Consider the following 25,922-nt stretch of genomic DNA (forward strand, 5'->3'; position numbering starts at 1 on the left):
TTTTAAAACACTTTCATCTCATAATTTCTAAGCCAGTTTAGGTGTGTTTGTGATAAGATACAGGTATATGGAATTGGTCCAATGTCTATTAAGCACTGTTCAGTTTCCTGATATTCACTGTACAGGATAATTTGTGAACAAACACTAAACCTGAGTTATTCCTAGGACACTTGATATGAAAACTGAGCTCTCTTTATTTTTGTTTGCCAAATACTATGCAAAGAACTAATATTGAATTAAATTAACAAGAATATCACTGTCTAATTCCTCTGACAGAGATAGGTGCTACCTACATCTTTTAGAACGTGGGCTCATTCATAAAGGTGTTCTGTGTCATGATAAAGCTGTTTTACAAGTGTATGTGTCCCTTTAGATACTATGTTAGCTTGATATCAAGCCAGAGGATAAAATGCGGGTATTTTATTATTCACCCAGATGTTTCTAAAAGGAAAGATATTTGACATCATATATACAAAACATGAGCAGCGAGTCCATGTTTTGCTTTAGCATCATGTAGGTCCAGCCTTAGATTCAAGTTCAGATGAAAATAATTATTCAGTGCATTCATTGTGGCTCAGGGAAGCTACACCGTGTGTTTATTCATATTTGAACCTGTTTAGGATACTCTCGGCTGGGTGTGCAGCCCCGTGCGGCAGGAGGGCTAGCCAAGAAGCGTGAACTGAGTTGATATCGCCTTGTTTCCCTTCCCGCAGGGACACATGGAAGGGGAAGTATGGGGGCTGGCTGCCCACCCTCTCCTGCCCATCTGTGCAACGGTGAGCGATGATAAAACGCTTCGGATCTGGGAATTATCTTCCCAGCACCGGATGCTGGCGGTACGAAAACTCAAAAAAGGTACACGATCTCACCTTACACATCTGTAAACATATTTGCCAACAGCAGAATGTGTTGTGTTCATTCACTGACTAATGTTTACTGAGCGGGCCTGCTACGTGCCCCCACGTACGCTGGGTAACGGGAATTCAGTGTTTGTTGCTACAGATACAAATTCCAGAAAACTGGCCTGGTCTATTATTTCCTCCATTTTTCTTGCACTGCACAGACATTTGCCACCTGGGGGCAATATGTCCTTCTTCTTCTCATGGAGAGCTGTGGGAGTCTGTTGAAACCTAGCAGCTTGTAAGGAACGCTGTTTCCTCTTTATGCTAACAGTCTCTACAACTGATTTTATTATTGAAAATCAAAAGTCAGTTTTATAGAACAACAAATAGTATCAGGAATTGAGTAAATATGTATTTAATGCCCTTCACCACTAGAACAAAGAGGTATACAAAGAAGTGCAAATTCAGCAAACATTTATTGAGTGGCTTCTGTGTGTCAGGGACCGGGGCTCCCAAGATCCCAGAGATGGACAAATTCAAACAGAGTGCCAGTAACAGATGGTCCGTTCAAATAGGGCGATTTGAGAAGAGTCTAAAAATTGGGACCATTTGTTAAAGGGGGCGGAGAGGGTGTTGAGGAATGACCAGGGACAGTACAGCACCACACAGGTGGTAGCTACCAGGTACCTTCATCCGCCCTGGGCCTGAAGGGGCAAGAGGAGAGAGCAGGGCTGGAACCCTGAAAGTGAGAGCCATGTGAGATGACAGGCCGGACCAGAGCTGGAACCCTTGGCCCAGGGATGCAGCCAGTGCCCAGTGACCCCACAAGGGAGGCAGCTAGGGGGGTACATACCCCAAATCCCTGTTCCCCCTTCCTTCCTCACTCTCTTGAGTCTCCCATTTGTGATCCCCCTTGGCCAGACGCAGTCAGAAGCCAGAGGGCAAGGGAGGGCATGGATGCCATCCGCACAGGCCAGCGGAAGGCAAAGAGCAGGGCGGAGAGCGGCTGTGGAGAGACAAATGAAAGATGTCTGGCACAAGCACGCTTGTGTGGAGGCTCAAGAGAAGGCCTGCTGCCAGGGACAGCTTCAGCGCGGAGAAACCCGAGAACTGAGGCTCAGGGCGTTTGTGAGAGTTTGCAGGAAAGGATGAGATTGGGGTCTGACCCCCAGATATTTGTATGAGGCAGTTTTACACAGAGAGAGACATGGAGACTCTATGGCAGGGAATAAAATGACAAAAGATGTCAAGACAACAGGAACGGAGATGGTGGCTGGTCCTGTAGAGCCCGTGACTGCTAGCAGTCTGCGTTTGGTCTTCATGGGGACCTAAGGAGTAAGGCCGTTATTGTTACCACTTACAGATGAGGAGACTGAGGCACAGAGGACTAAGGCTGTTTGCCTGAAATTGCACAGCTGGTGGGTGATTGAAACTGAACTCAAACCCCAACAGGGTGGCTTCTGAGAGCACAGCTGTGGCACTGCCTAAGGCTGCTTTTCTCCACCTTTTGCCTTTCTTTACAGTGGACTTGGGGCCTTAGTAAGCAGTGGGGCCGGGATTCAAACCCAGGTCTGACTCCGAAGCCCCGTACTCTTACCCACCACAAGACTGAATCATTTGACCACTGATTTATACCGGGAAAATTATATACCAGGACCTCCTTGTGAGTGACTTCAACATCAGACATTGGACTTTATCCACCGGGTTGAAAATTAGTTTGAAAGAACAACTGCTCGCATATCTTAGACGGAATGATCATTCAACCCCGTTTGTAGCGGTTGTCCTGGTGTAATTATTAATAGCTCTCCCTTCCATTCTGAGAAATGTCCTGGTTTGTACAACAAAGTGTACAGTTAACCTAATCTTGATGACTCTCCTCAAGGGCAGGCTTGTCTTTTGTTCTCTCGGCCCCAGCACCATGGATGACTCACAGTACATAAATAACTTGTTGCTAGCTGAGTGAATGAATGAAGATGTAATTTAGATAAGGCAATTTGAAGTTACTGGTAGCTTTCAGCACATCATCAACAGTGATGGAGGGGCGTGTGCGGAAGCTGAGTTTGGAATGCCTTAACGCAAGGCTGTGTGACTATCCCATCCCCGGGGCTGTGCTCACCAAAGTCTTGACAATAAGAAGAGAGGGTGGGGCGGGGGAGGGTGAGGAATATTCTTAAACAGGATTCCTACTGGACACCCACACACTCCTGGACACCCACACACATAGAGTCCACACTCATTCAGAATGTCTCCCTGTGACCCTGCAAAGCAGTGGAAAATACTGCTCATGTGGCACTGGCAGCCCATACTGTTTAGTTTAGTAGATACCTTTTGAGAGTGTGTCATCCTTGACAGAAGAGTCAAGGTAAAATCTTTCTAGAATTATGCATTAGGATCCATGGATCAAAGACTTGGAGTGACAACAGTCTCACTAATTCTCTAAAGCAAGTTTTGTGTGTAAGGCATGATACCCAAAACACAGTTTCTAGAAAGTGAATTCCGGAATTCCCATTCTTAAGTATCATCTCTTTTCTTGGGAACGAAGATACTGGTTTCACTGATCTTTCACTCCTTTCCCCCATTCACTCTCATGGTCTTTTGAAAATCCCAGCTATTCAAGTAGTTAAGAAATAAAAGGATAAACCTTAAAGAAGTAGAAAACGTTTTGTTTAGTGGGTTGTTGTTGTTATTGTTTTAGCATTCTGATCAATATCCTTGGGTTTGAAGGGAAGATATGTTCTAAATTACAAAGTTTTAGTTCTTCTCACAAATATATTAAAGACACAGTCCCGTGCCTATGCATAATGCACATGTGCAAATATCTCCCTCTCTTCATTGAGTTTGTTTGATAATAGAATCATGGTAACAACCGTTCTTTGTGGATTCTTTTGTAGGTGGAAGATGCTGTGCCTTCTCCCCTGATGGGAAAGCCTTAGCAGTTGGCTTAAATGATGGCAGTTTCCTGGTCGTAAATGCTGACACTGTTGAAGATATGGTCTCCTTCCATCACAGAAAAGAAATGATCTCTGATATTAAATTTTCAAAAGGTGAAGACTACAGCAGAAACTTTCTAGAATATGCTGGGACAAAAATTTGTAAGAGTGGACTATTTGAATACTTCCTTGACCTTTTCCCCATTTTGAACTAAGCTCCTGGAAGTAAATTTCTGTATAAAACATTTTGGTGTTAACTGCCCATTTTCTTTATAGATACAGGAAAATACCTTGCTGTGGCATCCCACGATAACTTTGTGGATATTTACAACGTACTTACAAGCAAACGGGTTGGCATCTGTAAAGGTGCTTCCAGTTACATTACACATATTGACTGGGACTCAAGAGGTAAAGTATATTGTGGCTTTTAAATTATAATTTTTGTTTTAAAAACGTCAATATCTATTCATATATTGTTTCCAAATAGGATAGTTGAGTTTTAGAGAAAAACAGAATGGAGAACCTACAACAAATATAAATGACCGTAATTTTACAACCCAGGGGTACCTGTTGTTAACATTTTGAGTAGTTTTTCTGTCTTATTACTAGTACTACAGCTATTACTATTAATTCAAGCCATTGAGTTTTAAGACCTTTGAAGATACAGGATGCCTTCACTTACCCTAGCGAGCCAGTCCTTCACCTTTGGGTTCAGCACTCTGTGTCCTTGCCTTGCATCTCCTCCTCCCCATTTTCCCTTTTCCTATCAATGTTCCACCTCTCAGAGAACTGCCCAAGAGGTCACCACAATTTTCACCTTCCGACAGAGGTAGAGAGCTACATTCAGCTCACCTGAAATTACCCTGCTCTCCAAAACTCCCGGCCGACCCCCTACTTCCTCCAAGTCACTCCCATAACAAATCTAGTTTCTACCATGTTTGAAGTATTAAAGCCAGAAAATCTGGATGATTCAGAAGTAAGACACAGTTCCTACAGTTCTCCACAAGAGTTTATAAGTTCATTGAAATACAGGCATCCAAATGGTAAGGCATGGGAACGAGAAGCAGTGAGTCACAGGGAAGTGGCATGCAGGGCCTCTGAATGGGCCATGTCAGCATTAAGCACCCAGTGTGGAGCATGATTATTATAGGGTGGGTCACTTTTAGATCTCATCCCAGTAACTTGGCTGAAGTTAGAGTTTGGAGTAGGCATCTAGGAATGGGCAGCGTCCCAGCTTTCAAAGTTTTAGTTGACTGTGATAGGAAAGCACCAAGCCCAATGGTGTTCAGAGGAAAGAGCTCACAAGGGAATCCATGGAGGAGGAAAGAGCTCACAAGGGAATCCATGGAGCCTCATGGAAGCAATGTCCTTTGAGAGGGATCTTGAAAGATAAGTAGAAGTTCACAGACGGTGAATTCTAGGATGAGCATTCCAGGCTCAGAAGGAATATGACATGTCAAGACAGGAGGTGGGAAGAACTGGGGAGATTAAGAAATAGTGAGTAATGTTGAGTGGCTGAGGGCACAAAGCTAGAGGAATGTGGAGAGACAGACCAGGACAGAATGCAAAGGAACCTTTACGTCATGCTAGGGAGCTGAGCCCTGAACTTTATCCTGGAGGTATTAGGTAACTCTAAGGGATCTAGAGTGGGGCATTCCTTGCCACCTTGGGGAGGACGAATAAGCCTGGAGTTGGGAAGCAACTAAAATCAGCCAGGAGAAAGAGGTGCTGAGGGCCTCAACCAAAAAGAGATTATTTCAGAGTTGCCAGAATTTGCTTCAAGTGTTTTTTGAAGTGCTAGCCATAGACAGACAGATCCTTCTGCTAGGTGGGTATGCATTTATGACTGTACTTGCTGCCCTAGAATATTTGGACTTTAACTGAGCCTTACAACCTGTAGGCGTTTTATGTAGCACAATAGACGAAAGTGTGCCATTTATTGTAAGGTGTAATTCCCAGCCAGGACAAAGGGAGATCAGATAAGTCCCTCTCACTTTCATGTCAGAGCCCTGCCAGACACAGGGCCGAGGGCCCCGGCTGGCATCTGTGAGCAGGGAGGATGCTGGTGGTCTGAGAGTCCTCTAGGAAGCAGTGAGGCGGAGGGGTAGAGGGAGACACTTGCTTCTCAGCACCACCCCCTTCCCCATTTTGGATGTTCTCTGCTTTATTGTTAAAAAAAAAAAAAAAAAAAGTGCTTTCCCCCTGTGTAATCTCTTGCTAACATCCCTATTTATGCCATTGTGGGAGGAGGGTTTAGAACAGTCAGGGCCAGCCTTATGCATTCATAGAATAGAGTGCGGAGCATTTTGTTGGGAATCCAACACCCACAGGCTATGTGGCACAACATGTGAAATCCCACCATTACAGTGACCATTGGGGGTAGGCTACATTCAACTATTATTTACATGTTATAATTATTTCCGAGAGAAAATGGGACATAGGAAGAATAAATTTCAGTTGGGAAGATTTTTTATACTAGTTTCAATTGTGGTAAACACACACAAAATTTACCACTTAACCATTTTATTTATTGAAGTTCGATTTGCCAACATATAGTATAACACCCAATGCTCATCCCGTCAAGTGCCCCCCTCAGTGCCCGTCACCCAAACACCCCCACCCCCCCACCCTTCTCCCCTTCCACTACCCCTTGTTCGTTTCCCAGAGTTAGGAGTCTCTCATGTTTTGCCACCCTCTCTAATTTTCCCCATGTTTAAATGTACGCTTCAGTGGCATTAGCTGCAACCATATTGTTGTGCAACCATCATCACCACCCTCCTCTGTAAATCATCTTGTGAACCGACACTCTGTACCCATCAAACAGTAACTCCCCTCTTCCTGTTCTCCCAGCCCCCACTAACCTCCATTCTATTCTATGTCTCTGAGTTTGACTACTCTAGGTATCTCACGTAAGTGGAATCATATAGTATTGGGGTTTTTAAAAAAAGATTTTTTTCATTCATTTTAGAGAGAGAGAGGGAAAGAACATGAGTGAGGTGAGGAGCAGGCAGCAGGGGAGAATCTCTAGCAGATCCCCCCAACCCCCCCACCTCACCCACCTTAACACCCCCCCACACACACTGCTGAACACAAAGCCCGAAGCAGAGCTAGATCTCAGGACCCTGAGATCATGACCCAAGCTGAAATCGAGTCAGATGCTCAACCAATTGAGTCACCCAGTGCCCCCAGTATTTTTTTGGTAACTAATTTATTTCACCTAGTATAATGTCCTCAAGATTAATCCATATTGTAGCATGGGTCAGAATTTCCTTCCTTTTTAAAGCTGAATAATACTCCACTGTATATATAGATTACATTTTGTCTATACGGTCATCCATCGACGGACACCTGGGTTGCTTCCAACTTTTAGTTATTATGAATAATGCTGCTATGAACGTGGGTGTACTAGACTCTGCTTTTAATTATTTGGGGGTCTGTACCCAGAAGGGGAATTGCTCAGTAAGATGGTGATTCTATTTTTAATTTTTTGAAGAACCACCATACTGTTTTCCACAGCAGCTGCACCACTTTACATTCTTACCAACAGGGCACAAGGGTTCCAGTTTCTCTACATTCTCACCAGTACTTGTTATTTTCTGGGGGCTTTTTTAGTGAGGAGATCTTTTTTATAGTAGCCATCCTTATAGGTATGAGATGGTATCTTACTGTAATAGGTTCTTATTTGCATTTTGGGAAGTTTTCTTTTAATTCTGCAAATGTGTAGACCCAGTGTAAAATGCTAGGGGATATAAAGAGGTGTAAGTCTTAGATGGAAAGAGCACTGGGCCCGGATCAGTGGGTCGCAACCACGTAGATGCCTATGTGACAGTCTTTATAAAGGCCCTCAGTGTGGAGCCATCACACCACTTCCATAATTCTGCTCTAAGCCAGCCTCTGTGATCCAGCTGGAGCTCAGGGTGATAGACGAGGTCCTGGGAGTAAGGAGGCTGAGGTCTTTGAAAAGCCTCCTCGTCTCTTGTCCTAGGCGGCCCCTTGGTTAGCTGAGAGCATCAGATCAAACGTTTTCTATGGACAGAGAGGAGAATAGTGTTTTCAGGGTGGGGTTCTACTATCCAGAGAATAAGTGCAGGTAGGCCCGTGGATCTTCCCTGGTCTGACTCCAAGGTGATTGCTGTGACATGTGTGTCACGTTGGTATGCTTGGGCTCGTGATACCCCAGTTCCCCAAATGCCTGACCTCAGGAATGTGCCATACTGCCTCAAAACCAACCTAGCTTTTCACGGTGGGGCCTCGAGGGTCTGGCAAGGGTAGAGAGCAGAATTCAGAAGCAGGGTTCCTTTTCATTCCTTTGATCTTGTCAAAAATAGTGAACACATTTGCCAGAGCCAGCTGGCCTGTCAGGGGCGGGGGATGCGCAGTCAGCAGCCACTGCAGCCTTTCGTGTCCATGGCAACCACCGGTCCTAGGAAACCAAAAAGCGCATCAGGCTTTTGCAGAAATATCAGCTACCCCTGAATGAAAGCTCCTGTACAGAATGCTTAAGAAAGGAAAAAAAAAAAAAAAAGGTGGAGAGAGAGAAAATATGGAAGAGTATTTTCTGGCTGATACTAGTTCGTTTCAAGAAACATCAGGATTGCAAGATTTTGACCAGTGAACAGTTTGGGTCATAATAGAACTCTCCTTGTCATTTTCATTGCAAGTGGTCTGATACATTTGGTACATTTAGTATGAATTTCGGGACTCTTCTTTTTGATTGTTTTATTTATTCCTGAGAGATGCAGAGAGAGGCAGAGACATAGGTAGAGGGAGAAGCAGGCTCCCTGTGGGGAACCTGATGCAGGACTCGATCCCAGGACCCTGAACTGAAGGCAGTTGCTTAACCACTGAGCCACCCAGCTATGGGACTCTTCTAACTTGTAAATTGTTTAGCAACAGGGATGATGGATGTGAATCATTTTGTGGATTATATAGCTCTATACACCTGCAGGGCGTGTGGTTTCCTCTATACCTGCTTAGTAGCAAGGACATCTGGCTCTTCAGCTCTCTTCCTCCTTGTGAGTAGAGTTTCTAAATGAATAAAAATGTGCAGATTCTGAGAGCACAGGGTTATTGTTACTAAGGGGCAACTATACGTGGATTATACAGTTTTTTTGCTCTTCTTTCCAAGCTTATATGACAGCAGAAGGCAGCAGAAAAAAAGAGTGGTGACCTAAATATTTCCTCTATGCTTAAAGAAAAGAGTAATAACCACAGTAAAGAATAGGGTAGGGGGAGGAATCACACCCATAATTCCACTTTCCTAACACAAGAATAGTTGCGGTTTTTAAAAAAATTTCTTCATATCCTTGGCTGCAAGGAACTCAGGCCCACTCAGCTTACATTTTTTTAAACAATAATAAAGGATGAGCTTATTGGGAAGATTTGGGGATAGCTCGGAGAATCTAAAAGCAGGAAGCAGTGTCTCCTGAGGAACTGGCTTTAGGAATGAACCAGAAAACCAAACCGGCACCTCTCCCCTCTTCTCTCCTCTCCTGCTCCAAGGCAGATCATTTCATTGTCCACTGCTGTCATCACTCTAATGTCTGCTTTTGGCCCCTCCCCCTGCCAGGCAACTTTCCTTATTCATTTGTTTGTGGTCCACTCAGTTGCCCCCAAATGCCACCCTCACTTCCAAAGTCCACATCTCATCCCAGCAAGGCACCCACTGATTGGGTCTCCTAGATTCTAAGTTCCCAGGAGAGAGGATGTCATCTCCAGCCTGGCCCCTCCTGGGTCAGTGTCCTCCTCCAGAGAGCAAACACGACCACAGGAGTCCAGCTCCCAGTGGGGGGTGGTTCTTAGGGAAGGACATGAGCTAGGTTGGTACCCCATAGGCATTATGTGCAGTTGCAGCACTTCTGGTGCTTGTCTCCTGTGTTTAGGTGAAAGGGGGGGAGGAGGTTAGGGGGTGGGGGTGACTGGGTGGCGGGCACTGAGGTGGGCACTTGACGGGATGTGCACTGGGTGTTATTCTGTATGTTGGCAAATTGAACACCAATAAAAAATAAATTTATTATTAAAAATTTTTTCTAATAACCCTGCAGTCATGAAGTGCTTCACTAAACTGTTCTAATAATTTTGGGGTGTTCCTTAAGTAAAATATTATCTTTGAAACTATGGTGTAAATTGTTAGGATTATCTGGAAATTACAGTTCTTTTGGAGTTCTCTTGCTATTTAGATGGCCAGAAGTCATCTAAAATTAGCCACTGAATCAAAGGAGATTTTCACTGAATCCTTTGATTCTTTTTCCAGATCATTTGTTATTTGCACTTCCTCTTGAGAATCCTAAAAAAATCCTTAAAAAAATATAGGTCTGTTTAATTCATTGGAAAAAACTGATTATTCACCTTCTTGTAATACCAAATAGCCTCAGCTAATTTAACTACCTTTTTTTTTTTTCTCGTTTATGTATGTTCAGCCACAAGTTCAGAGAAATGTACCCCTTTCAAAGGAAACTTCTTCAAATTCACTTGCTCCTCATGGCCAAGGCCTCTTATCACCATATTATAACCCAACAAATTAGGAACAATTAAGGTTTTTCAGTTACACAATTGGAGAGCCTTATTTTTAATTCATCACTGAGAAACAGTCTCCAGAAGATTAGCCAAACCAGATTGCCAAGCCAGGTGGTTGCCACCTAAGCATTAAAGAGCATGATAGGAGCCACAAAGTTCTTATTTTGGTATTACATTTGCAGGAAAGACATTTCAAGACTACTAGATGTACAGGGTTATGGGGAAAAAGCAGGTGTAGAAATGGTATGATGTAAATATACACAGAATTATTTACAGATGAGATATTAGGACATTTGAGGTTTGCTTTGGAATTATCTGGTGAAGGCCTGAGTGAAGGCTCACAGAGCAGGGTTGGCCATGTGCTGATAACTATTGAAGCTGAACATTTGGGCACGTGGGGGTTCTTTATACTCTTCTTATTTCTACATGTGTTTGAAATGTTCTGTGATTTTAAAATGCTGAAAAATTACTAGAGTCTGTATCTTTTGAGTCATTTAAATTTCAAGCCATAAAGGATTAGCGAGGTGTTAAGAGGAGAATCAGGGTGTCTAATCTTCTTCAACATTAATCAAATTGAATCCAACATTTTAATTTTATATCAGACTGAAAGACCATTTTTGCTTAAAACTTTGTTTTGGGAAAATCTTGGATTTCTTTACACATTTTCAAGTCAGGTAAGGGAGGAGGAGGAGTATTTATAGGTTGTTTTATGCATCCTTATCTTCCAGTTTCTAAACTTTAAAGGACAAATTGAGAATTTTGGCCTGGGTAAGTGTGGATGCTTGCCACAACGTTCTCACTTCTGATGCCATAGTTCTTGCCAATGCAGTTTCCTTTTATTGCACACTTGTGCAACCAGGAAAACGAGCAAAATACCTAGATTTTGTCAAGCTTTTGAAAAATAGGTACTTCCTTGCAACAGAGTAAAACATAACAGGCTTGATTCTTTTTGTTGTTGTTGCTTTTAAAGATTTTATTTATTTGGGGCACCTGGGTGGCTCAAGTGGTTGAGCGTCTGCCTTCGGCTCAGGGCATGATCCTGGGGTCCTGGGATGGAGTCCCACATGGGGCTCCCTGCAGGGAGTCTGCTTCTCCCTCTGCCTAAGGTCTCTGCCTTTCTCTCTGTGTCTCTCCTGAATAAATAAAATCTTTTAAAAAAGATTTTTATGTATTTATAACAGAGAGACTGACAGAGCACGAGTCGGGGTGGGGTGAGGGCAGGAATCCGGCAGAGGGAGAGGGAGAAGCAGACTCCCCATTGAGCAGGGAGCTAATGAGGGGCTCTATCCCAGGACCCTGGGATCATGACCTGAGCCAAAGAAAGATGCTTAACCAACTGAGCACCCAGGCACCCAAGCAGGCTCGATTCTATGAGGGATGTGCAAGGTCGGATCTGATGAGGTCCGCATGAACAAACTCCTGCCTTCAGGGTTTATACCATGCCATGTAATTGCCTTACGTGAACTTCAGGAAAACTCATGATTTAGTTGCTCAATTTATGAGACTGATTAAAATGAATCAAAATAGTTGCAACCATGCTTATCTCTTTATAATAGGAAGATAAATGAAGATGTAAATTGTCTCTCTACTCCATTCTCTCATCCCAGGAAAATTACTGCAAGTTAATTCGGGTGCCAAAGAACAACTCTTTTTTGAAGCTCCAAGAGGCAAACGGCATGTAATCAGACCTTCAGAGGTAATAGTCATGCACAGAGCTTTTTAAAAAAGTGTTTCATGAAGATTTAATATGTGCATTTTAAATAAAAACCTGTCAATCATTATCCACCGGTATGGGTTATATTCAGTGTACCTTTAAGCTTACTTATTTCTTAACTCTTACTGCTTAGTCTGGTTCCCCACATCCTGAGAACCTGTGGATTCCCAGCACTGCTGATACAGCATCATGCATTCAGCCTTCAGCTGCTTCCTTTTTCTCTGTTGGAAGACAGTGACAAAGCTAACAGCCTGGATGCCACATATTACTTCTTCCATTGGACAGGCCCTGTCCTTTTGTGCAAAGCTTTCTGGGAACAGAAAGTTTTGAAACTTGCCTTCTCACTCTTTACTATTTACTGTAACAATATCTTCCACAACAACAGTGAGAGAAATTACTTTTCAAAACCAAACCCATCTACAGCTTGACCATCCACTTATATCAAACTCTTTGCCTTTTTCCTGTTTTCCTCATGTCATATCCTTCATCATTTTTTTTAATTGTTGAAGGCAAAGCCTATATTCAATTTTTGAATCCTTGAACCTTTCTAAAGGTTCAGCTGCTCTTGTGTGCAAGTGCCTCTTTCAGGGTCTGCAGGGTACTTCCACAGAGGGAACGATGGCCATCAGGTAATTGGCTGATTGAACACTAAGAACCTCCTCTTAGCCCCAGGAGACAACCCAACTCCTTTATTTGCTACATAACCTTTGATGAAAGGAGAGGAAAGGAAATCTTGCTTCCTGACAGGGAAAGGGTCGGCGGGTACATTGCTGAGGGATGAGCATCTCCCTCTCTCTACTTCAGTTCACAGGTAATAGAAACCATCCTTATCATTGCAAAGTGCTCCCAGGGACACTGGGACATGTGCCCATTCATGTTTTCATGGTTTCTAAGAAGTATTTATGCAGTACATAAGAGACAGAAGTTATAGACGATGGCATTATAGTCCTGGAAACTGTTTCCTGATCATTTGCTCTCACTCCCAGATTCTGATTTATTTATCTCTGATCAGTTGTCATTTTAACTTTTTAAAAGAAACTTCTGAAGCCTTGGGTAAGAAATATTTTAAATTATGTCATTTGTTCCCTGGATACTTGGTGAATGTTCTGGGCAGTTCATATGCCTATACTTTTGTCTTCAAAACAGCCTCGTGTGATGGTTGCCAGTCCCGTTTTACAGATAGGGGGACTAAGGCTCTAGGAGAATAAGAGAACCATGGTGTGGTCCCAGTCGCCAGGTGTCTGTGTGTAGCTCGGCAGCCTAAGCCCCGGGCCTCTTGGATTTCTCCTGTGTGTTTAAGCATCATTTTACATCACTTCATCTGTATTTTCCCTTCATGTTCTGATGTCCCAAAATAAGTATCCTAAAATAAAATTCAGTCTAACCAATTGGTGGAGGGGGAATAATGCCAAGTGGGGACCAGTGAGCAATTGCTATATAAGAAGGCTATGCACAAGAGGGAAATTCATGTTCTAAGGCTTCTGTTGCTCTGTGGTACACAGTTGGTATTCCGGAGGCCGACCTCTGCTGCTGCTGTCTGGGGAGGCCATCCAGCTGGTGTTTCCATGGCTGGGTCCCCCTGGTCTTGCACTGGAGAGGGCACTGGAGAGGCAGTTCAGCATTTCCATCAACAGTATTATCAGGCCCTTCTGCTGCATATGAAGGATTTGGGAAATCTTCTTTTCAAAAAAGTTTATTTTTTTAAACAGTCCTGGGGAAACTAATACAAAGCTTACTCAGCAAATTGTTAGGTATGACACATATTAAAATGTCTGTTTAAACCCATCTGACACAGCTCAGGGCAGTTAAAGCGACACTAAAGCGGCCACCTCTCTCGAGCTCGCTTCCCCTCTGCCTCCTAAGCCGGCTGTGACTTAAATGGCTCACCTCTCTGGGCTTCGGTCCCTTCCCCTGAAAGTCATGGTGGTAATGATATATCTGCCCAAGGCAAGGTGCTGTGGAAAAGACCCTACTCCCATCTCAGTTCCAGGACTTTTAAGCAAGTTTACCCCTTTGGGGTTTCGTGGGTTACAGGAGCCCTTCTTAGTGTTCCATTTTCAATGCAGTTTCCATTGCAAACAGCAACTTAGGTACCTGCTTAGGGACCACAGTGTCCAGATCTGGCCGAGGGTGACCTGCTAGGGTGACCACAGGGTGATCAGCCACAGCTCTCCCTCCTTTGGTGCCTCGATCACGAGGCTGGGGAGAGTGCCACACAGGGCACTGGCCCTGGGGGTGGGGGTGGGGTCTCAGAAGTGGGATCTGCAGCCTAGAGAGGAGTCAGCAGCCAGAAAGCCTGCTTGTGGAACCAGCAGGAACGGTTTCCTTCTTCTCTTCCTGCCAAGGCCAGTGTAAGCCACCTCAGGTCACCTCAGTCTGTGGTCCTGCCTGAGGCACCCCTAATCACCAGGGCCAGCACGGCTCTTTCGTTCCAATTCTTCACAGGCGAGGAAGGAACACAGAACATTAAATGAGGAGAAATTTGAGTCATTAAAAGATGCCTAACGCCTCCCCATGTTGTCACTGAAACCCTAGCAGCGTCTTTATCTTGTCGTTTCTCTGTAATGCTAAGATGTACCAGCAGATCACATCCCTCAGAAAAATCTAATACGCAGGGAGGTTACTATTGTTTATTTTAAAAAGGAAAGCCTAAAAAAATTAATAAATAAAATAAAAAATAAATAAAAAGGAAAGCCTAGATTATAACAGGATTTAACCAATACGAATTTTAAATCTTCCGTCCATGAATTTTAGACAAAATACTTTTCAAGGATAAATATATATTTATGGCAATGCAGTATAAACAGCTCTTCAGATGTTTAAGATGATCTCTCTGTAGCATACAGGATATTAAGGTAGCTGCACAATCTTATTACTCATTCCTTCTAGAAAGCAGTTCTTCAAAACAAAAGTTGTATCTGTGACTTAAAAATATTTTGCTCACAGATTAGCCTCCCTGATCAAAGTAGCTCAGTGGTTCTCACTTGGGAGCAATTTTGCCCCCTCCTGCAGGGACATTTGCCCATGTCTGGAGACAACCTGGGGAGGAGAACTACTGGCATCCAGTGGGTAGAGGAGAGGAGTGAGCTCAAGTACAACCGTGCACAGGACAGCCCCTGACACCAGAGAATCACCGGGCCTGAGATGTTAATAGCACTGACACTGAGAAACCCTGGTCTAGTTTATGGCTTCAACGATGGTAAATACCTAGAGAAGAATGAAAAAAACTTTCTTCTTATCAGATTTCCACAATTCCAAAATGTTGGTTTTATCAGTAGAAAAATAGATGGCTATCTTGACTGTAGTGTTCATTGAGATAATGCTTATGCCACTCAAAACAAATGCAGCTTAGCACTTCCACACCTCAGATCACAGCACAAATGCTTGAGGTTGGTAAAGTCATCAGTTAGAATGACTCAGCTTCATATCGCTTCTTTAAAAAAAAATAAAATTCAAAAAAAGATCACACGGCATAAGGAACGTAGTCAGTGGTATTGTCATAGAGTTGTATGGTGGCAGATGGCAGCCACACTTGCGCTGAGCATAGAACGCATGGAGTTGTCCACTCACTGTGCTGTACACCTGAAACTAATGTAACATTGCGTGCCAACTGTGCTTCAATTAAAAAATTTTCCAGGCTGTGTGAAAATATATTCATTTTCTTTCCTTCTTTTTCAGATTGAGAAGATAGAGTGGGACACATGGACGTGTGTCCTAGGGCCCACCTGTGAGGGAATCTGGCCCGCGCATAGTGATGTGACCGATGTCAATGCCGCCAGTCTGACCAAAGACTGTTCCCTCCTAGCCACTGGAGATGATTTTGGTTTCGTTAAGCTTTTCTCCTATCCTGTCAAGGTAATACTGCATGTTTATTATATATACTTGCTCAACCTCATTAATAACCTAAAATCTATGTTTTGTATCTAAGTAGATTGTTTTTGTTTTTTTGTTTTTTGTTTTTTGTTTTTCTAAGTGGATTTTCAAATATTGAAGGCATAAGCAGTCAGTAATGTCACCGGCAGCCCTCTTGTTATGTTTGCTGTCTAAACACCTCATGACTTGTTTACTGTCGAGGTCTGACTCTTGTCCTCATGGTCTGGAATTCCTCCTGGAAAGGCCTTCAATGGCCATCAAATCCAACATCTCACCAACCATGGAGGAGGAATTTCTCTACAGTGTCTTGGGCCAGTGCCCTTCCCGCACATACTAGCATACCCCAGAGAGGAGGGATGCACTACCTCACAAAGTAGCCCAATTCATCTTTAAATAGTTCATATGTCAAAATATTCTGCTCTGTTTTCAGCTCAGAGCTGAAATTTCTTCTCGTTAGCCAAAGTTCTGCCTTCTGAACCATCACCACATAACCATGGTCCTCCAATGGCCTTCATATAGAGGAAAATAATATGTAACTCCCCAAAACCTCATTTTCCTCAGCCTAAATGTGTCCGGTTCTTCAGCCATCTCCCACAGGACATGGTTTCCAGCTGCCCCTGCCTCCAAGCATGCTCTGTGTTATCAATTCCTTTCCAAACTGTTTCTTCTGAAATAGAATTCACCACTTGGGATGTTGACCAGCTCAGGCTCAAGTGGGACACTTACCCTCTTTGGATTTTCTCTTTGGATTAAATCAAACTAAAATGTTACCAACTTTTTGAGCTGCCACACTATACAACTGAATCACAGATCGCTTTCTTTTTTTTTTTTTTTTTTTTTTTTTTTGTTTTTTTTTGTTTTTTTTTTTTTTTTTTACTAGTTTATTTTTTTTTTATTTTTTTAATTTATTTTTTTATTGGTGTTCAATTTACTATCATACAGAATAACACCCAGTGCCCGTCACCCATTCACTCCCACCCCCCACCCTCCTCCCCTTCTACCACCCCTAGTTCGTTTCCCAGAGTTAGCAGTCTTTACGTTCTGTCTCCCTTTCTGATATTTCCCACACATTTCTTCTCCCTTCCCTTATTTTCCCTTTCACTGATCGCTTTCAAAAAAAAAAATTGTTCAGGTTATCCCTCATCTTATATGTACACCACTGATTTTCTAAAATTTGAACTTACTACTTGTACCCAATAAGATTCATCTTACTACATCTCATAATAAGATAACCTATCAACCTGTCAACATCTTTTAAATACCTTTTCAAAATACTTACTTTCCTTTCCAGATCACATTATCTTCTCATTTCACAAGTGGAGGTTTTAAATCATGGGAAGAAAAGAAGAGAGACTAGCACAACCAAACCACTGCCAGGAGCCTCATTCATTTTGATATTTGGTTTATTGATGTACACATTGAGTTAGAGTTCTCCAGTCAGTAACAGACATTGACATTCACCTGATTGTGCTAACACCGAGCTCACATTTCTAGCTCTAGCCCAGTGATACATCATTAATGGCTTGGAAAATATCATGCTAAAAGCCACATGGACTCTATCTCTGGTATCCTTCATCTCTCCTTCTAATAAACCAATCAGTAAAAGATAGGTAGGTCATAGTGAACCCCCGTCATTGCCTAGTGATCATTACTTCCTTTTCCAAGTGCTTATTGACCTTTTGTGTAATAATTCACCTTAGAATTTTCCAGGGATTGCATCAACTCATGAATCAATATTTGCCAGAGTCTACTTGTTTCCCTTTTGGATACAGGAACTTTTTATGTTTGATGCCGGGTCTCCTGGTTTCTAAACTCCCCAGCTGTTACTGACCTTACTTCTAAGGTCACACCAGAAGTACCTGTATGGAAGCCCATACCTCTGTTTTGCCCTTTCTGGTTTGAAGAGCATTTTCTGTATAGAGGAGATAAGTAAATCTGTTTTTTGCTGCTATTAAATAAATCATCAATCTAGAAAGTGTTCCTAACTTTTGTCTATTTTTCCCTAGTCCTAAATATATCTTTAAATTCCTTTCCAGTTGTCTTAGTTTTTTACTTCAGCATTCCTGAAACTATATTAAAGTTGTCTGTGCGAGACTTTTGTATTCATCCTTGGTTATCTGCTCCTGCATCACATGTACACTTCATACCTGAACACACCAGTTCTCTCAGCAGCAACTTGGATTTCTTTAAGTGCCTTCCTCTTTGATTTTTCACTTGTTAATATCCTGTCAGATTATTATTTTTGTAGTTTTTTCCTAAGATACACTTCTGAATATGTCCAGTGTTCCTGTCATTATCCATCCCAAATTCCAAAACCACGAGGTAGCCTTCCCCCAGTGATTGATCACTTCACCATCACTTACTAGCCCTGCTTCCTATTTTCTCAGAGTTCAGTTCTCTTTGGCACTTTTCCTTCCTACTTCTACTTTTTCTTTTTTTTTTCTTTTTTTCTTTTTTTTTTACTTCTACATTTTTTGAAATGACCTTGCCCACAGGACAAGTCAGAAAGTTAGTGAAACCCGGTTTTATTAGACAGGTTGTGGCAGATCTTTAGATGGCTAAATTTCCCATGTATCGTGCTCCTGAGCTACATACATTTGCTCTTGGTCTTGGGAATTCATCTCCGCATCCCCAGCCTACCCAGATGGGCTGCTTATAGCAGAAATTTCAAGCTGTGGTACTACAATTCCCGAGTTCCAAGGAGGTTCCTCAGGGACAACCCTAGGAAACAAGGTAGGGACCAACTGAAGGGGCTCTGGGGCCCAACCCCTGTTTTAACCAGAGTCACTCTGTTTTGTATTTTATACATTTTCTGTGTAAGATTTCTTCTAACATTTTGTTAGGAAAATTTTCAAACATACAGATAAGGCAAAAGAATGATACAGTGAACCCCTGGAACCCCACCACCTAGATCCTACATATAATTCAAAGTAAACTGTAGATATCAGGATACTTACCCCTAAATGTTGCAACATGCCTGTCATCACCTATAGTTCAGCATTTGCTTATGACGTTTTTTAAGTAAAATTGTATATCGTTGAAATACACAAATTTTTTGAGATTCCTTTTGATGAACACTGACAAATGTACATGATCCAAACACCTATCAAGATACAGACCACTATCATCATCCTAGGAAGTTTCCTCATGCTAACTTTCGGGTCAGTCTCCAACCCCCTACACCTCTGTTCTCACATGAAAAGACTATTCCATTGTTTTTCCACATAGATAAGTTTCACCTGTTCCAGAACTTCATATAAATGGAATGATCAAGTAGGTACTGTTTTGTGTCTGGCTTCTTTCACTCGGATGTTTCTGAAATTCCTCCTTGCTGTTCTGTGTAATAATAGTCTGTTCCTTTTTATAGCTGAGTGGAATTCGATTGTATGGATAGAACGGAGTTTGTTTATCCACATGGCTATCAACGGGCACATGCTTTCCCAGTGTTTGGTTGTAATAAAGCTTCTATCAAGATCTTTTGGACAAATCTTTGTGGACATGTTTTCTCCCTTTTATGTAAATACACATACAAGTGGAATTTCTGGGTCATAGGGGGAAATATATGTTTAACTTTTTAAGGAACTGCCACACCTTTTTCCTAAGTGGTTGTATCATTCTACATTCTCATAGAGAAGGTAAGAGAGTCCCAGTTGCCAACATTCAGTGTTGTCGGACCTCAAAATTTAGCTGTCCTGGGGAAGCAGATAACATGATCTCGTTGTGCTTGTAATTTTTGTTTCCCTGATGACTAGTGATGCTCAGCACTTCTTTTTTTTTCTTGTTGACCATTCATGAAGTGTTTGTACAAATCTTTTGTCCACTATTTTAAGTTGGATGATATCTCTTTATATTCTTGAGTTCTACTATGTAAGATTTGGTTGAAGAAACAGTTTCATAATTTAAAAACATTTGAAAACCACTGGTCAGTGTAAACTGCTTTGATAGTATCACTTCTGGGATGTCTGGGTGGCTCAGTGGTTGAGCACCTGCCTTCAGCTTAGGGCCTGATCCTGGGGTCCCAGGATTGAGTCCCACATCGGGGTCCCCGCAGGGACCCTGCTTCTCCCTTTGCCTATGTCTCTCTCTCTCTCTCTCTCTCTCTCTCGCTGTGTGTGCCTCTCATGAAAAAATAAAATCTTAAAAAAAAAAAAGATAGTATCACTTCTCTTTCTCTTCTTGTTCTTAATCTGATTTTTCTGGCACACTTTTACTCCTAAATATGTGGACCCAAGCTGATGAATATTTCTAGCTGTATTGTCATACTTCTCCAATGCTCTGAGTCTGCATGTTGGACAAAGTTCTCCATCTGTTATGGACTGAATGATTCCCCACCAAAATTCATATGTTAAAACCCAGCCACCCAATGTGACTATATATAGAGAGGGCATTTACAAAAATAATTAAGGTTAAGTGAGATCATAAGTCTGGAGTTCTTATCTGATAGGATTAACATACTTGTAAGAAGAGACACTAGAGAGCTTGCACGGGTGCGCACATGCTCTTTCTCTCTCTCTCCTTCCCTCCCTCCCCCCCTTCTCTACCCCTGTCCCTCCATGCACACACACACTGTACACACTGAGGAAAGGCCATATGCACACTTTGTATGTACTCATAAATGGATGGTGTGTCTAAACCAGGAAGAGAGCTCTCACCAGGAACCAAATTGACACCTTGATCTTAAAGTTTCCAGTCTCTTCCCAGAACTGTGAGAAATGAATTTCTGTTGTTTAAGCCCCCAGCATGTGGCACTTTGTTAGGAAAGCTGTACCACCTTAAAACACCATCCCATCGCAGTAATCTATCATTGAGTTCCATGTCATCAGGTCATAATGACACCTATAAAATCTCATCACTACACTTAAACCTCTTTGCCCAAAATTCAAGTTCCAGACTATAATGTCATGTCTTCTTCTTGAACTTTTTGTTGTTCTCCTTTCCTAGGAGTTACTTGGCCTCTCTTTCAGGCAGTTTTCTTTCAATAACTAACAGGTGTTCTTACATATACAGTTTCACAGTTTAAAATCTTCTCAATGAGGTATTGTCCCCTGATAATCACATTATTTCCGACCTCCATAGAATAAACTCTCCTTTCCCAGAGTCTACCTATTTTTCTAGTACCTTAAAGCATGTATCAGAAAACTCAGTTCTGTCCTTGGACACCATCTATATAGCCAGCCAGTTGTTTCCATAGCCTCCATTCCATTCGCTTGCAAGCTGTGCCCTTCCACTATACCAGCGAGGTTAAAATACCTCATGTCATTGAGATGTCATTTACATCTCTCAAACCCACCCTCAAGGTCTCAAGTCTCCTTCTCAGAAAGTCAAAGGCTCTAGAGAATGGCTCTTCTGAGAGGAACCTTGTCCATTAAGTGTTAAAGGCAGAGAAATTCTATGCGAAATGTGAATCTGAGGAGAGGGTACATCTATTTCATCAAACTCTCAGGAATTTCTCCCCTAACAGCAGTTAACACCCAGCCCTGTAGAAACATATTCCAGATTCTCTGTTCTTTCATGACTCAGTGGAAGAGGAAAGTAGTGGTAGTGAGTACCGATGGGTGACACAAATGCATGGTTTGACATGATGACCTGGAAGGACAGCTCATCAGACTGGCTGTGCCAGGTCTTCAGGAGACTCCTTCCATAGGCCCTAAGGGAGCCACCAAACATCCCTGCTGACCTCTTCCTCCTGGGGGAGTAGTTGGTTTCCTGGAAATATCTAGTAACTGTGAATTCCCTTTATTGTTCCATGGAGCAGTGATCCTGTTTCGTATTCTGAGAATCTTGAATCCCCTTCTGCTGCAAGAATCTCAGTTTTGTTAAATCACGTCAGAGACTCATAATTTTTTTTAAAGGTTTATTTATTTATTTATTTATTTATTTATTTATTTATTTATGATAGACATAGAGAGAGAGAGAGGCAGAGACACAGGAGGAGGGAGAAGCAGGCTCCATGCCTGGAGCCTGACGCGGGACTCGATCCCGGGACTCCAGGATCGCGCCCTGGGCCAAAGGCAGGCGCTAAACCGCTGAGCCACCCAGGGATCCCCGAGACTCATAATTTTTTCCTCTTTCTCCTCTGTCACTTTCTTTCCCCCTGCACCCTGATTATGATCAAGTTATAATCATTTTTCTCCTGAACCTTTCTTTTTGGATTTCTTCTTCCATCCTGTCTAGAAACCCTATATACCATTATATAAGTAGGAGTATGGAGAGGCATTCCTCAGGCTCTTTTTCTTTGTCCTCCTCAAGAAATAAGCTTGTGTTGGTGGTAGATACAGTGGGCAGGTTGCTGTTTCCAGCTGGAAGACCAGCAGGACACGTGACCACTATGCCTGTCCTCCTTGCTTCCGTGTCTTCTGGATCTCACATAGATCTATGTGAGTAGTGGTTTCCCTTGGAAATCCTTATTGTGCTCTGCCTGTTTTCTAGCAAACTAGTGGCTCTGGAAGGCTTCCTGGAAATATGGCCTGCCTGTTTGCTTCCCTAATGTTTCTACACACAGTACTCTGCTGAGGGATGGGCATTTCCACTCGTTGTCAGGTAGGGGTCCGCCAAATACCCAGAGATCTTAAACGAGCATACTTCAGAGTCACACACTCTGCTGCACCTGTCTCCTGCCATGTGTCTGTGCTGGTTTCAGTTTCCCTAGCATGCCGGTCCAAAACCCTCTGGAAGTCTCTTCCATTATGGAGTCCAGTTTCCATGGGGGATACCAATGGCCCTCTCACAACCTCAGGAAGAGCGTGCAGCTTCCCACATTGGTTAAGGTATTCTCTGATTGTTGCTGAGAGGATGGAAAAAAAAGTCCCCCTCTTTAAAATGGCTCTCGCTGGAGCTGTTTTTGCCAGGCTGTGGCTCATGAGCCAAAAATGGAAGCTGGTTTCTGGTGGCAGCCTCAGCTCCCCTCCACATGTCAGGACTGTGAGCAGCTGACTCATATTCCACCCTCATCCTTCTCCACCTGCGATAAATGTTGTATGGCCTGGGTATGAAACTCTGGAAAGCTTTCTACAATTATTCATAAATTGGGCTCTTATATTTGGTTATGCTTGTTGAAAAGGAGCATACTTTGTTTTAAAACCAATTGTTTTAATGTTTCCCGTGAAAATTGTTTCCAGTATCCGTGGCAGAAACTGCTGTGTTTGTTTTAAATCTTACTTTGGGCCCCAGGATTCTAAGAAGTCCCTTGCTCTTCTCCTAGCTTGGGCCTTGGTACAAAAGCCACTATGGGGGATGACAGGGAAAACATTTCTGATCTCAAATGTCAGCCAGATTCACCATCAGGAGTTTACACTAGAGACCTGTGGGGAATGTACATTTGATATTTGAGAGAAACAAATACTTAATTAGGCCCTCACAAGGAGGTTCTGTAGTCCAACGTTTTGTTCCTTCCCTCAGAAACCACATACTGAGGACATGATGAGCCAGGTAATGTTTTCGGTAAAAAGAGACCTAGTTCCTGCCCTCATAGAGCTTACACTCTAAGAAAACGGAGGGAAGTGGCTGCTTAGATCAACTGCTTAATTTGTATCCACCAGAAGCCACCCGGGAAAATAACATGGATGAACTAGTCTGAAGGCAGGACTCCTAAGACTCCAGATGGGGTAATCACCAGTTTCTGGCTTCACAGGGCCAGCATGCAAGATTCAAGAAGTATGTGGGGCACAGCGCGCATGTCACCAACGTGAGGTGGCTGCACAACGACTCTGTGCTGCTCACGGTCGGTGGTGCTGACACCGCCTTAATGATCTGGACGAGGGAGTTTGTGGGGACCCAAGAGAGCAAGCTAGTGGACAGTGAGGAGTCAGACACGGATGCGGAAGAGGATGGAGGTGAGTGAGCCCCACCTGCCTCTAGCCGGCTGCCCCTTCCCGCACAGCACCCATCCACCCCATCCCCGGCCCACTGCCCACCAACTCCACACCCGTTTCTTTCCATTGTTTGAGGCTATGACAGTGACGTTGCTAGAGAGAAGGCCATTGATTACACCACCAAGATCTATGCCGTGAGCATCAGGGAGATGGAAGGTACCAAACCACACCAGCAGCTGAAAGAAGTTTCAGTGGAAGAAAGGTATGGTGTCGCCAGGTTTGTTTGCATTGATTACATCTGATGACAAGATTTCAACAAGAGTTCATTTTCTTTGCCCTCAGAGTTGCTACTTAAGCTAGTCTGTGGTGTATATGCACAGAGTCTTAACCTGCATACAGATTAAAACTGGGGAAAATTGCCCACGGCCCTTGACATATGGCAAAAGCAGAAGCTGGTTGTGGAATATGACTTGAATAGACATGAGATTTGGTTGAACCAGGCTTCCCCTTGCCTAGAGAGGGTGTCAGGATAGCCAAACACTGTCTGGAATGTGATGGCTAATAGGAGACATGCTGATTAGAGAGGTGGGAGGGTGGGAAGGCCTCTAAGGTCCTGAAGGAATATTTGTGGGTTGTGAAAAATAATCCCCTATTCTAACCAGAGTCTGTGCATTACACTGTATCACTTGGTGTACCTTCTCTCATTGTGTCTTCACCTGCCCAAGATTGTTCAGATGGGCTTCGTGATTCTAGACCTAACCAATTTGTTTTTGCCGTCTCGGGATCCTTATATAGAAAGGGGGTTTGGGATGTTATTTTAGGCCTTTTTGATGTGCTGTTGTAAGTATTGAAAAGAGAAATAGCCAAATACTTAGGCATTTTTTAGGAAAAAAAAAAAAAGCTCATAGCTACTGCAGTTACCTAATTTACCACATTCATAGTAGGCAGGATAAACACTCACTAAAATTCTAACATCAGAAGAGAATTTCATGGATGACAAAGATGTTTGAAGAATTCTCTGTGGATATTGACATGGATTCCATGTTCACAAGTTCCCTGGTTCCACTATGAGACCAAGTTGCTTTTTTGCATTCAGTGTGGCTTTCTGCCTATTAGGCAAATTAACTACTTCAAAAATTTGATTTATCACTTCTTACAATTAGATGGGAATGTAGTTATAAAGAAATAAAATATCCCCACCCCCCCGCTTCAGTCCATTGCTAGATGTCAAAATTAGCTTGGTAATATATGCCCACTGATGGAATCTGATTCAAAAATCCCTAATCCATCCCCAGCATCTTTGTTAGATGTCTACTATAAAGATTCAGAGTTCTCTTTTGATTAAAAAAAGTTAGAGATTTTTCTGCAGTAGTATATGAATTATAGTTTATCTTGCTTGCCACGTGGTTTTTCTAGAGGCCACAGAAAGAAAATACTTTTAAAGGGCCTAATACTAAGAATAAAGAAAAAAAGTCCATCTGCACAGAAGTGCCTAAATAAGCCTTGCTCTTAAATAACCCACCCTTAAAAACATTTGGCATAAATTAAACATTCTTTTGGGAAAAAATTACCGAGCCTCTCCAATGTCACATAATATTATGAAGTGAGTTGACTTGGCTATTATTCCAAGGTTGTCCTGGCTGATTTCTACAACCCTAGTGCTTCATCATGCCGAGACTTAGACTGTCCACTAAGATTTAGAAATCTAAGCAGATTCACAATTCCAAACCCTGTAGTTGGTTTTTAACCTGAACTGAGGCTCATCTGAACTTCTCCTTGTCTCGATGTCTCTTTGGGTAGGTCTGTAAAAATTTCATCCTTGTTCACTTTGGGAAAAAAGTGTGAGAGTTGCAGGTACAGTGGACCTTTAAGAATGCCAATATCTGGAAGCTGCCTCACCAAATCAGTTTGGGAACTTGTCATAATGTACATTAATTAGCAACCACAGGATTGACTTTTTTATATACACAAGAAAAAAAAGTGCTTCATAGTATTAAGAGATCTAGGGGTTGGCATTTCAGTACTCTGTTGACTTTTCAAAATAATTCACACCAGGGTGTAATGAAGAAGATATGTAGTGAACAAAACATTTTTGAGATAAATACAGGGTCTGGAGGAATAATCAAGCCTTTTTTTACACAGAGTAATATCCTTGGTAACCTAAAAGCCTTGACAGCTTCAGTTCCCAGAGTGGGCTGTAACCAGAGAGCAGGATGTCAGCTGCAAGGCATCCTGG

At 42.7% G+C, this 25,922-nt stretch overlaps 1 protein-coding gene across 6 annotated transcripts in view; it reads left to right on the forward strand.

The window, feature by feature from the left end:
- EML6 (EMAP like 6) overlaps positions 1–25,922 on the forward strand; it is a 269,805-nt gene that overhangs the window by 202,685 nt on the left and 41,198 nt on the right. For all 6 annotated transcript variants that reach the window (XR_004803100.2, XR_004803099.2, XR_004803097.2 and 3 more), the window contains exons 22-28: positions 714–855; positions 3,734–3,886; positions 4,049–4,180; positions 11,896–11,984; positions 15,681–15,857; positions 23,506–23,707; positions 23,822–23,948. Coding sequence is in view for 3 of the 6 variants with exons in the window: in XM_049115524.1 (XP_048971481.1) it covers positions 714–855; positions 3,734–3,886; positions 4,049–4,180; positions 11,896–11,984; positions 15,681–15,857; positions 23,506–23,707; positions 23,822–23,948 (1,022 nt within the window). In the remaining 3 variants the exon portion in view is untranslated. The remainder of the gene's footprint in view (positions 1–713; positions 856–3,733; positions 3,887–4,048; positions 4,181–11,895; positions 11,985–15,680; positions 15,858–23,505; positions 23,708–23,821; positions 23,949–25,922) is intronic.

Source organism: Canis lupus, chromosome 10 (assembly GCF_003254725.2).
Source record: "Canis lupus dingo isolate Sandy chromosome 10, ASM325472v2, whole genome shotgun sequence".
Classification (NCBI taxonomy): Eukaryota; Metazoa; Chordata; class Mammalia; order Carnivora; family Canidae; genus Canis; species Canis lupus.